Source organism: Bombyx mandarina, chromosome 22, assembly GCF_030267445.1.
Source record: "Bombyx mandarina strain Sakado chromosome 22, ASM3026744v2".
NCBI classification, from domain to species: Eukaryota; Metazoa; Arthropoda; class Insecta; order Lepidoptera; family Bombycidae; genus Bombyx; species Bombyx mandarina.
Window position 1 is genome coordinate 12,174,816 of NC_143228.1, and position 13,075 is coordinate 12,187,890.

The following is a 13,075-nucleotide window of genomic DNA, read 5'->3' on the forward strand; positions in this document are numbered from 1 at the left end:
CTTATGTCTAGACTGCATGAAAACATAAAAAAACACGAAGCTTATAAATTACTAATATTAAATAAACAAAGCTTACAAAAAACGAGCTCAAATTGTAAACGAACATTAGAATGACGTTTCGGTATTAAAGTCTCCTAAACATTACAAATTATTCTTTGCAACACCGTAAGAAAGAATCGAAAAAATATTAGACAAAATATTTTAACATTCCCCATTGTGCATAACCTTGAACTACGCGATTACATAGCAGTAAACACTGACCACATGCTCGCTGTCTCCGTGATCAAAAACAAAATGCTTTTCCTTAAACAATATTGCTACTTGCAAATTTCTGAAGGCGAAAACACATTTAGGTCCGTTAATATTCAGCAACACGCTTCGGGAAACATTTTAAACGCTTAATGCTTCTATTTAATATGTGAAGGCTTGACGACGTGACCAAACACGAAATATTACATAAGCGTTGTGGTTTACGAATGTTTATATACTTTAATGCGTTGTTTATGTAAAAAAACAGTACATCTGATTTTAATACTTTCGCAGCTAGGACTGTTAAGTCTTATGAAACATACCAGAGGCCTATCCAAAATCCAATCTACTAGCGTTAAGGCTAACGGCCACAAATATATGGCATTACCTTTTTTCCTATTGCTCAGACGTGTGAATTAACTCACGGCCCACCCGTTATGAAGTGGCTACCGAAGCCCATAGACACCGACGACGTGAATTTCGTAACCCTCCTTGAGACATGAATTCTAACTGTCTCAAGTATCAATCAATCAATCAATCAATCAATAGTATGACGATTGTCCTACCCTTTAACTAGAATGCAATACTATTTTGCGGCAGAAATAGCCAGGATGGTGGTATCTACTCGTGTAGGCTCACAAAAGGCGCTTTACCACCAGTAATTATGAAAATTATAATTTTTGTGCGTTTCGTTTTCTTCACACGACACTGTTGCTTTATCGTGGATGTTTCTCGCGGATACCTGCTAAGTACGTGTGGGTCTCCATAGAAAAATTAGTATCTCCATACAGGATTGGAATTAAAACGCATATAGTTGAGTCATATCTGTCTGAGAAACAAGTATGAATCATTTGAAAAACCCAGTTTTGTGGTTCACGTAGTGAAATGTTCTTGACCGCTTTATAAGACAATTAAATAAATTCAAAACACATCGTGTGATACATACATTCTTGAATAATCTAGATTATTGTCCAAGGCTTGAATCACTTGCCAAATTGAATGGTTCGCGTATATTGCATAGTACTTCTCAAAACATATGTATAATTTCAACCCCCACATGTATAATTTCAAATTTCCAAACAGAAATCGTTCTAGCAAAATATAAGTATGTAGGTACTGGTAGTGAGGCGTCCTGTGATCGCTTCGGCCGCAAAGTAATAATGAATTCCGGCTTGAAGTATGAAACAGCGTTTGCATCATACAATAAAAGCCTCTTATCTAAAAGTGGGTAGCAATATTCACTATGAAATGTCTGTAGAAGGTATGCTTCGGTAAACACTTTACACCAGGTCAGCTGTGAAACTCAACTATCTGTCCATTCAATAAAAATTAATAAATTAATGTATAAAATGAAGCGTTGATAGCACGCTCTTAAGTTCCCACAGGTTGAAGAGATATTTTTTTAAATGGGGTTACGCTACGACAAGCCTCTTAAAATCTATATATTAATACGTGAAGCAAAAACTTTGTATTCCTTTTTACAAAAATTGCGCGGACGGAGGAGTTTGAAATTTTCCACACTTATAGAGAATAACTATATAAAGAAGAAGTGCACAATGCTAATATTTTTTTAAATAATGCATAAAAGATACATTAAATCAATAAAGAAAACACTATACACACTACCATGTATTTAACACACACACATATACTCTTTGTTTATTGTCAAACTTTTGTTATTGCTTAAGGTCTGTAGTCAAATTGAGAATAGGTTAGTATTGTTTATTTTTAATATTACGAGTATTTGTCTATAGTGTAGTCTTGGCGAAATCTGTAACAATAGGACCATAATAATGTTGAAACTTATAATAATTTCAAATAATTATAGTCGAATTTCGACTACTGCGGGACCACTAGTATATCATAAAGTGTGTCACGTACGTACACACGCTTCCTGTAACGATAAAAAAGCAACTTTGCCAACGTCATTAACAACTACGTTTTGTGGTAGAGCATATTGTCAGCTTGCACATATTAATGCTTCCATCATGTAAAAGGCGGAAGGTAACAGTATGAATACCATTCTAATGAGTCTCAGATTTAATGAAAATTGCTTACCTTCTAGTCATAGAACGGTAAAAATAAAAGCAAATAACCTCAACAGCTGAATGTTCTGTCTTCTTTTCCGGTATAGCAATTACCTGCTCGGACCAGTGGCGTAGTGATTCATTTTTGAGTAATTATTATTATTATTATGGTTACCTATAATGTGTCTCGAATTGAAGAGGTGGGGCAGCCGTTCCATTGTAAAAGTTCAGACTTAGAAATCATGTCTGGCGCTGTTGATTTCTATGGGTTCCGGTATCCATTTAAAATCAGGCGAACCGTGAACCCGTCCGCCCATCTAAGCAATAAAAATACGTGACCGAGGAATGCATTGTGTCATTGGGGTAGTGGCAGAAGAAAAAAAATCTTTTTTTTTTTCATATGTCATGTCGCCTTTTATTGAGACCATCGTTCATGTCATCTTGTGTTTCTTTGTATTTTTTTAACTTTAGTGATCATACAATACTGTTTGTACGTTGGAAATTAGGATTTATTGCATTAAAAATGTAGGTATACTTAAGCTACAATTAAATTTAGAATAAGCATTCTGACTGCAGGTTCTCCTGCGTGAATTACACTTTATGTCGTGTCAGAGAATAAGATGAAAGGTAGCCTAATTTTTTTCCCAGTGCTATCGAATTCACTCGGCTTATCATCGGCTTATAATTGCCTTGGTATACTATAATAACATCTCTTTTATTACGTTTTAACTATACGTTAACAATTTACGATTGTACATGTTCGCGCGCTGCTATTTTGTTGGCCTTCTCTCCAAAGCAACCTGGCACCCTTCCACTGACTTCATCATGATGTCCAGTTTGACCCTGATTCGAGGTACAGGACCTTTCTCCGGTTCCCCTACCACCTTGTATCTCCGCAAAATCGCAGACAAAGATGTTTTAATCGATATCATCGCATACTGGTAACCTGAGAAAATGTACAACAAACTAATTCACGCGTTACGGCTTCAAGCAAGAAAAAAACAAGCAAAATTCCAAGACTATTCAATATAAAAAGTAACTGATATGTTAACGTGAAAACTGGTATAAACAACTGTCAACATGCAACAACAACAAGGAACTCCTTGTCCCGTGGAAAGGAGAATGTTAAGCGCAAAAGCTCTAGCGCAGTGGATTTCTTGGTATGAGCATAGTACTCACCCAGACAATTCCTAGGGCCGCTACTGAACGGCATGTAGCAGCACGGGTGCTCAACATTAAAACGCTCCGGTAGAAACCTGTCTGGATCGAAGTGTTCCGCCTCCGGACCCCAGTACTTTGGGTCTCTATGAATTCCCCAGATAGAAACCACTATTCCTGAACCGGCAGGCAAAACGCTACCGGATGCTAAAATTAAAGGGATTAATAGCATTAATAAGCTGAAGAACATTTTTAAACCAGTCTTGCGATTATTCCGGTCGATCTTAGGACGGCTACTTCTACTTCTGCGAATCTATCAGAAGACCTATCCTCACTCTACCATGAGTTATCATTAATCTATAACGTTATCATAATAATAAGAAAATAAATGTATTCGTCTACTTACGTAGTGTAATATCTTCCAAAACTTTTCTTATAATAAACGGAACGGGAGGGAATAATCTGAGAGATTCCTTCACAACTCTCTCCAAATATTTCATTTTTTCTAAATCTTCCTTAACTAAAGGACGTTCCGAATCGCCGAACACTTCGCACAATCTGCAAAGATTACAAATGGTATCTTAGAAGGTATTATAGAGACGTGAAATGTTTGTCTTTGCACCAATCAAAAACATAAATTCTTCTCAATTTCGGAAACAATTATTTGCGGCATCTTACACAAAGAAGCAAAATTTTGTTTCGCAAGATCATAAACATTTATTGATATCTGCTAAAATCGAGCATGTTATCATAGATTGCCTATAAAATAGTAATCTATAATATTAATTTTAAAAGAAATTTACTGGTACAGGGCGTAATGTGAGCCCTCACGGGGAAGGTACCACCACCACCCTGCCTATTTCTGCCGTGAAACAGTAATGCGTTTCGATGTGAAGAGTTGGGCAGCTATTGTACCGTAAAAACTGAGGCCTTAGAACGCATGCTTCAAGGGCGTTATTGATGTCTTAGGGCTCCAGTAACCACTTGATACCAAGTGGCGTTGGTACAACAACCTAATAAAACATATAATTCAATAAAAATAAAATACTTACTCTTTGTAAACTTTTTCTTGTATTTCAGGATATTTTGATAACAGCTCTAGTGTGAATCCAATGGCGACTGCAGATGTATCTGTGCCTGCTACTGTCAACGTCAGTACTTCTTCTCGTAGTTCAATGTTAGTATAACCTTTTTCAGCTCCAGATAATGTAATGAGGATATCAAGAAATGTCTTACATTTGTATGATCCTAGATCTGATGAAATTAATATGATTATTTTTTTATTTTATTTTTTATTGCTTAGCTGTGTGGACGAGCTCACAGCTCACCTGATGTTAAGTGGTTACTGGAGCCCATAGACATCTACAACGTAAATGCGCCACACACCTTGAGATATAGTTCTAAGGTCTCAGTATAGTCACAACGGCTGCCCCACCCTTCAAACCGAAACGCATTACTGCTTCACGGCAGAAATAGGCGGGGCGGTGGTACCCACCCGCGCGGACTCACAAAAGGTCCTACCACCAGTAAAATATCCAATCATATAAGAATGACAGATTCCAAATTCAAATGTAATATTTTGTTTATTTTTAATTGTAACAGTATTTATGGCCAGACTAAGTATATATGTTTATATTTACAGTTTCATAGTGAATTATTGTAAAGTATTTTATTTATTGAATTCGGTTTTCGTTTATGTTAGAATACTAATATTATTTTGTTGACCCTAATGAACTCTGAATGACTGAAATTCGGCTTTATTTTGTCAGTATAGGACAGCATATATCCATCTCTTTCTAGAAGTGTCATTAAAGGTGAGTAATGGATTAAGGGCAGCAGTATCTCCTGAGTATGTAGCGTACTGCCATCGCTACCCGGCATTTACTGGTGGTAAGACGTAATATAAGCCTGCACTTATCAATACCGCAGATCTATTTCTGCAGCAAAACAGTAATGCGTTCCGCTTCGTGATTAACCAAATCAACAAACGTTCATTTTTACATACCAGAAGATAAGATAAACCACTCATGAACTACCTGTATCGTCTAGGAACTTGAGAAATGTATTAAGTATTTACATTAACAGTAGCATACTTACTATATTCATAATCAACTTCAGTTTTTGAATTATTTTCTCTCTTAATCTCTTCTCTTTTATTTTGTATTACCTGTAAATAAAAAAAACGGTGAAGTGGAAGATTTCAGAGAATAGAAGAAGTCGAAATATCAATTTCAAATCAATCTTGCATTTTATTTTAATATACTAATCTCGAACAAAAATATCCGAACAGAACTTTTTTCGACTTTTGACTTTTTGTCAGACTGTTCTAATACACAAATAATAAACAAACAAACAGACAAATAATAAATACCGAAAATATACCGAAACCACCAATGAGCATAATGTGAAGAATCTGTCTGCCTATTCTAGAAATATAATATCAAAAGGTTAGCCTAGTATAATAAGTCTGAGCTCACGGCGACTCATCTGCATGTTACTGAAGGCCGAGCTCTCTTCCCGAAGCCCGTCTTATGGAACCCTGAACGCTGGGATTTAGAACAGAAGGATTATTTCCCATATTATCTCACAGTCCCAGCAAGTGGAGTGTGATCCGGCCCTACAACCCATTAAATATTTAGTTTAACATACCTTATCAACAAAATCGTGTAACATTTCAATACAACTCTGGTGCTCATTGAAGACGGGAAAAAGCTTGAATAGCCAAACGGGCTGCAGCCACAAATGAAATATCCTCATACATACTATATTAAGAATACGATTCATAGATTTCAAGAAACTTGAATCCTTATCCTCTTGTGCATTAATCTTTACACCGAGTGCCGTTTCTGAAGAAAAAAGTTAACAATTCAAATTCCACTAAATTAAAACTAAATTGTAAATTAGCTTATCGCACTTAGTTATTTTATGTTAGTATTTATTTACTTCTTAATATTCGTAACTCATACCACATAATATAAATCAATTGAATTTAAGCTGTAAGTTACCACAGACAGAGTCCAATGTGTAAGCGCTTAGAAAAGGCCATGAGCTGAACATTCCTTTGCCGACACATTTATCCAAATTTGAAGATAGCTTTTCGCTTTGCTCAGAGATTATTCCTACAAAACTCTGAACAATTTTAGGACTGAACGCTGGTACCATAATTTTTCGACGTCTTCGCCATATCGACACTGAAATATAATGCAATAAACATTTCCTTGAGAATGATATATTGGCTATTCTAGCATCTTAATATAATAATTATATTGCCTATCAGTAATTTCAGAGACTTGAGTCAGTCTGCACAGGTGAGTCTCTATAGAATTAAAATAAATTTTCTAAGGAGTCAGTATTTACAAAGCTATAAGTTTTCACTAAAAGAACAGTTTTTAGATAAAGTAGATGGTGATGGAGAAATGTAAAGCAGATTAATGATTAAAATTAATTGTCATCAGTACCGATGTGTACATACCTGGTGCAAAAATTCCTCCGTAACCGATAACTGCTCGTATAAATCTATGTAAATCGTCTTTTTCCAAACATGTCTTGAGCACCACTTCCAAGTCGACGGGGTTCGATAAAACTAAAAAGTATAAAAAGAAATCTTAGTTTTTCTAGAACAATAATACATTCTGATGTCTGTGCGCACATAGACATGTCGTTCTTTAGGAGATCGAATTGTTCATTATTTTGTCTTAATTGCCTGTTGGGAGTCGTAGCAGGCTCTGATAATAATGAACCCAGTAGGGATGCTGCTTGTATGTGTGGACGAGCGCACAGCCCACTTCGTGTTTACTAGAGCCCATAGACATTTACAAACGTAAATGTGCCACACACCTTGAGATATAAGTTCTAAAGTCTCAGTATAGTTATTGTTTAGTAATTTATCATTTAGTACCTATGTATTAAAAAAGTGCGGCAATGGCAAACATCGTATCCGTGTGTCTAATTGTCTTTATAAATTAAACTTACATTTTCAACCAGAAAGAGCACTTGCACAAGTAGAATATCTGTATGAAATGCAAATAGTATTCCTATTAGAATAACTTAATCCTGAAATCACACTAGCAGCGGACTACAAGCATTCAACTTACCAAAATAAAGAATGTGACCCAACCAGCCTTTCGCTAGGCCGTTATGCTTCATAGAGTTATAACTGTATCTTTGAAGTACCGACATTATCTCTACAACAATAATAAAGATATTAATAGATAATTATAGTAAAATAATATAGAAAATATTTTTTGAAAAAAATGTCTTTGTAGCATTAACAAAATACAGCACATTATTACCTCTACCTGGGACACTTTACAAGTAAAACTCACCCTCTGTGTTGCCAGTGAATTTATGGGCTATGCCTAATAATGGTATATGCTCGTCCACATCTGGGATAGCCGCTGCCAGCTTGTACATATTCCGTCGTCTGTACCTGAACACCGAAAACCAGCCGAGGACAAGTACTATCAGTAAAATCACGATCATTTTGTACTGAGAAAGTAGCTACTATTTTAAAAACAAAAAGAATACTTTTACACAATTCACGTATGACTACTTGGAATAAGATCCGCTTAATAGTGTCGTTGAAGTAAATTCTCGGTTATATACGTATATTTTACGTGAACGATTGCGGCCTTCCTTATACCTCTAAGTTATGTTAAATAGTCCACGCTGCGATGGTTCATGCTGCCTTTGACCACCACATGATCTTATAACCCTTTTCCTCTTAGAAAACTTTATCCAGGATCTTCAAATGTAGATCGTAGTGAGGTAATCACAACATGAATGCATTAAAAAAAAAGGGTGCGTGTACTTATGTACGCGCGTAGGAAGTTATACTTTATTTTTATTAAATTTATTTCTTTTTTTTTAATATTAAATTAATATTAATAAATATTTAACGTTAATAATTTAATAATATTTAGTATGAATTATATTAAATAATAATTTTGTCATTTATATTACTAAATAATACATACGGATAGTTAACCTTAATTGTATTGGAGCACTTACGAAGGTTGATGAGCACAGTTTTTTCACAAATATTTTCTAATATTAATTAGTATTGATTTAAATATTCAATTCGCACTTGTATAATGAAAACAAAATGAAAACACATGCTTTAAATATAGAAACTCAAAGCATCTGGATAAATATTATAAATATAAATGCACAGTGAACAGAGGCGGCGTGCGTGCCAACATTTTTTTTTTTTTTTTATGATTGAAGGATTACTGGTGGCCCGGAGGCCTTTCCAGTTTCACCAGGACAGGTGGGCGAGCAAAGGCTCAGCCAGGAGGGGTGGGATTTGCTAACAGCTACCCGAGCGCCTCCGAAGGAGACCTAACAACTCAAGAGTAGCTGCTTCGCGAATGAATCTACTACCGGATCGGAATCGCGACCCGCTGAGAAGATCCGGCGAGAAACTCAGCGAGCTGATTCATGGGTTAGGTTGCACGGCGAACTCTTTGTCGAGTTCGACGAGTACGGTTACCGAGGTCCCTAAGCCTGCTCCTAGAGCTGAAGGCGTCTAGTGTAAAGGTTATTGGATCTGAGGGATCCGTAAGGACGTGTCTAGGGCGTCGACGGTGACTGACTCCTGCATGATCAGGATTCGGGGAGTAGTCAGCGGCGGCTACGATAAGGCGATTATCATGACGCATAGCCTTATCGAAGTACCGTTCCGACGCTGACTTCATGTATTTCTGTATAGATTCGAGGCCCAGGTCGTCGTGTAGGTCAACGTTCCTCATGAACCACGGAGCTCCGACGGCTAACCTGCAAAAGCGGGATTGTAGAGATTGAAGGGTGTCTGTCTATGTGTGTGCGGGCCGCGTGAGCGAACACCACACTCGCGTAAGTCATGACGGGCCTTATGCATGTTTTGTAAAGTGTCACCTTGTTCCGAAGGGACATTTTACTCCGCTTACAGATCATGGGGTAGAGTCTACCGAGAATAAACGCGGCACGGTCACGGACTGATTTTATATGCGGGCGGAATGTCATCGATGCATCCAGGGTAACGCCCAGGTACTTGACCTTCCTGGCCCAGGGTATGGATTGACTAAAGAGAGTAATCGGGGGTGTGAGATTCCTCCTCCTAATACGGGAGGAAATCCGTGTGGAGCTTCCCCTCTGAAATAGCACCGCAGTACTTTTCGCTGGGTTGATGTCTATGCGCCATTTTCGGAACCACTGTCCTAGGGCTAGGGCTGCGCTCTGAAGCTTCTTCGCGATTAGGGACTTGTTTCTACTGGAATAGTAAACAGTCGTGTCGTCGGCGAATAAAGCTAAATGGGTCGGCGGCGACCGGGGAATATCGTTAACGAATAAGCTAAATAGGAGGGGTGAGAGGACAGAGCCTTGCGGGACTCTAGCTGTGAGAGGTCGTGGGGAGGAGCGGGTTCCCTCGACTCGATATCGAAAAGAGCGGTTCGACAAGAAGTCCCGTATGATGAGCACGAGACTATCCGGCACGCCCATGTTGAATAGTTTGAAAATTAAACCGTTGTGCCAGACTTTGTCGAACGCTTTTGCGACGTCGAAAAAGAGAGCTCCCGTGTATAACGGTTTTGATCGATTAAGCCCCACAAGAATGTGCTCCGTGAGGCGGTGCACCTGTTGAACGCATGAGTGATTTGTACGGAATCCGAATTGTTCATCGATGAGAATTCCCTTGGATGAGACGAAGTCTCTGAGGCGTTTGTAGAGCAGACGCTCATACAGTTTACCTAGAGACATGAGGAGGCTGATCGGGCGGTAGCTCGTCGGATGATTTTTTGGTTTACCGGGTTTATGTATGCCGATAACGTCCGCTTCTTTCCACACCACGAGAAAGATACAGTTCGCCATAGCGGCATTGAAAATAGATGCCAACATCACGATGAGTTGGACGGGTAGAAGTTTAATAACGCGGTTGGATATACCGTCGGAACCGGGAGCCTTGCGAGGACGTAGGTCTTTGATCAAGTCTTTAACTTCCATCGGGGTGACGGGTGGTAACGCATCCGAGGGTGGCAAGGAGGCTCTGCGTTCTACCTCACTGTCTACTAATTCTACATGAACAGGGTCCACGGATTGAGTGCTGGGCGTACACTGGGTTTGCAATGTATCGGCCAGCAGCTCTGCTTTTTCGTCATCATCGAACGCCGCGAGTCGGCCTGAGGGGCCTACGAGGGGGGGCATAGTTACTACCGCATCCGATTTGAGAGTACGAGCTAAGCGGTAGTAAGACCTTTGGGAGGGCGCGAGTCCTTCTAAGAAATCAGACCATCTGGCATCTCGGACTTCGGCGATGCGAGACTTTACGTCGCGTTGTAGGGCACGCATTCGAATACGATTTTCCGCGGTAGGATACCTGTCGTAGGCACGTATTGAGGCGTTCTTAGCTCTTAGGAGCTCCCTAATATCGTAGGACAATTTGAAGCGGTGAAGGAAGTCCTCCGCTACAACTTGTTTCGATGACCTATCTAATGTCGAGGTGATGTGTGACGTTAAGATGTCTATGGCTTCAGCGGTATCCTGAGGAGACAGGGTAGAATCCGGGCTAAACGGGAGCGATGGTGGATCACATTCAGCCAGGCTGACGCCCAGCGTGTGCCAATCCACCACAGTCCTCGTGACGGGAACGGAATCGGGACCGCGACCGAGCTTCATAACGACGGGACGGTGGTCTGAATCTAACTCTGAAACTACTTCGATCGAGTGTAAGCGCAGAGTTACGTTTTTTAATAACGCTATGTCGAGTATATCCGGGCGATGCGCGATATTTAGCGGGTAGTGAGTCGGGGTTAGCGGAGCGACGATATCGAAGGCGAGATCATCAACTAACGCATCAAGCCGCCTGCCATTCGGGGTTGTGGTGTGTGAGTTCCACCTGATGTGTTTACAATTTAGGTCGCCCGCCAGAATGACAGAGCTTCCCATGCCGAGCAGCGCCTCGATATCACTGCTTAGAACGATCTTATCCGGTGGAAGATAAACGGACGCGATAACGATCGGCGCGTGTCCCGTCAGTGAGATTCGGCACACTGATGCTTCGATATTAGCGAGCGCGGGAGGATCGAGCGGGACGCAATGCAGGGCTCTTCTATAGTAAATGACGGTGCCACCACCACGAGCAGAGAGCCTGTCGTTCCTGACCATGTTATAGTTCGCGATTTTAGGGTCACGGCGCGCGGGCTTAAGTAGGGTCTCTTGCACTAAAAAGATATCAATTTGATGGTCACGCAAAAAGTCAGAAACCTGATCACGTTGATTTGCGAGACCGTAAGCGTTAAAAAATCTTATCGTTACGGATAGGGGCTTTATTCTACTTATATACGCCATTGATTACCGGCGGAGTGAGGGGAGGACGTACGTATTTAATGACGCGTATACGTCGGCGTATTCTTGCACAACGGCGATAAAGTGTTGTGCAGTGGAGGCAGCGCGAATGGCGTCGCCCAAAGCGTTAACGCGCTCAAAGTTGATCGACTGAAAGAAGTCGATCGCTAAAGCGAGATTGTCGGACGCGGTCGGAGGGCAAGTCGCGGGAGAGGGACGAGTCGCGGGGGCGGGACGAATCGCGGAGGAGGGAGTTGTAGCCGTGTTCGTGTACGGCAGCGGTTTCGCCCAGGCCGAGACACTGGGCACCGGCGCCGGAACGAACGCTGGCTTAGCCTGCGACACAGAGGGTGCCGAGGCTTTGATGTCTGGGCCGGAAGCTCGGAGGCGGTTTTGGCGGGCGACGCGTCGATTTATTTTAGGGGCTCGGGGGCATCCGCGGTAATTTGCGGGGTGACCCTGTGTTCGACACAGGACGCAGCTAGGCGGTTCCGTCGCGGTTTTTTGATCGCGAGTGCATAGGGCCGTGGCGTGATCGCCTAAGCACTTGACGCATCGGGGGCGCGCGTGACAGTTACGGGAAGAATGTCCGTATAATTGGCAGTTATGGCACTGGCTAGGTGTGCCTTTCTTGTGTGGGGTTTCGACTGCGATTCCGGAAAGGCTACAGACCGTTCGGATGTTGAATATTTGCTTACCCTCGGGGGTAGGCTGGAGGGCGACGAGAACCATATTATATGGCTCCCTTCCGCGGCCTGTATGCATGCGGTGTACGGAGTTAACCGGTAGGCCTTGTTCGAGAAGGTCGGCCTTAACGAGCTCGGCATCCAACTCTTTAGGGATGCCACGTATAACGGCACGGAGTTCGCGCTCCTCCTGGAGCGTATACGTGTGGAAACTTATACGCTCCTTACGGAGGTAAGAAGAGAGGGCCCTATGGTCGTCGGGTGTTCGAACCTTAATTTGAATGCCGTTCGCGAGGTTACGGGCATTCGTGAAATTGATATTTTTGGCCTTAAGGGCCAGGGAAACTCGTTCCCAAGCTGCCTTCTCTTGAAGGATTACCGGGGGAGGGGTCTGGGTTTTATTTTGTGCCACCGGACGCGGCGACGGAGTGGCATGGGCTGGAGGCGCAACGGGAGTCTGAGGGCGGGGGCGCGACGCGTTCGCGGCTTTGCTAATTTTAGCGGCCGCGGGAGCTCGAGACTCCGCGGCACGCTTCTTACCCTTTTGCACCAGGGTAAATCCATCCGTCGATGAGGCGGGGGCGAGGTCGACCTCCATCTCCGAGTCAGAGTCGGAGGACGAGGAGGCGGGCG

At 41.5% G+C, this 13,075-nt stretch overlaps 1 protein-coding gene across 1 annotated transcript; it reads right to left on the bottom strand.

Annotated features, from left to right (window-relative positions):
* Positions 1-2,689: 2,689 nt before the first annotated feature.
* On the bottom strand, positions 2,690-8,476 carry LOC114247569 (cytochrome P450 4C1). The gene is made up of 10 exons (XM_089737180.1): positions 7,760-8,476; positions 7,529-7,618; positions 6,907-7,017; positions 6,440-6,625; positions 6,084-6,280; positions 5,532-5,601; positions 4,487-4,688; positions 3,841-3,992; positions 3,456-3,641; positions 2,690-3,222 (listed from the first exon to the last, which is right to left on the bottom strand). The coding sequence occupies exons 1-10, from the start codon at positions 7,914-7,916 to the stop codon at positions 3,047-3,049; spliced, it is 1,527 nt and encodes a 508-aa protein (XP_089593306.1). The 5' UTR covers positions 7,917-8,476; the 3' UTR covers positions 2,690-3,046.
* Between the last annotated feature and the right edge of the window lie 4,599 nt (positions 8,477-13,075).

Excerpts from the sequence above, each read along its gene's own strand:
- LOC114247569 (XM_089737180.1), bottom strand. The coding sequence starts at position 7,916 with ATGATCGTGATTTTACTGATAGTACTTGTCCTCGGCTGGTTTTCGGTG. Across the intron at positions 6,281-6,439 it reads CACATTGGACTCTGTCTGTG|AAACGGCACTCGGTGTAAAG; the intron begins GTAACTTACAGC and ends TTTTTTCTTCAG. Across the intron at positions 5,602-6,083 it reads TACACGATTTTGTTGATAAG|GTAATACAAAATAAAAGAGA; the intron begins GTATGTTAAACT and ends TTTTATTTACAG.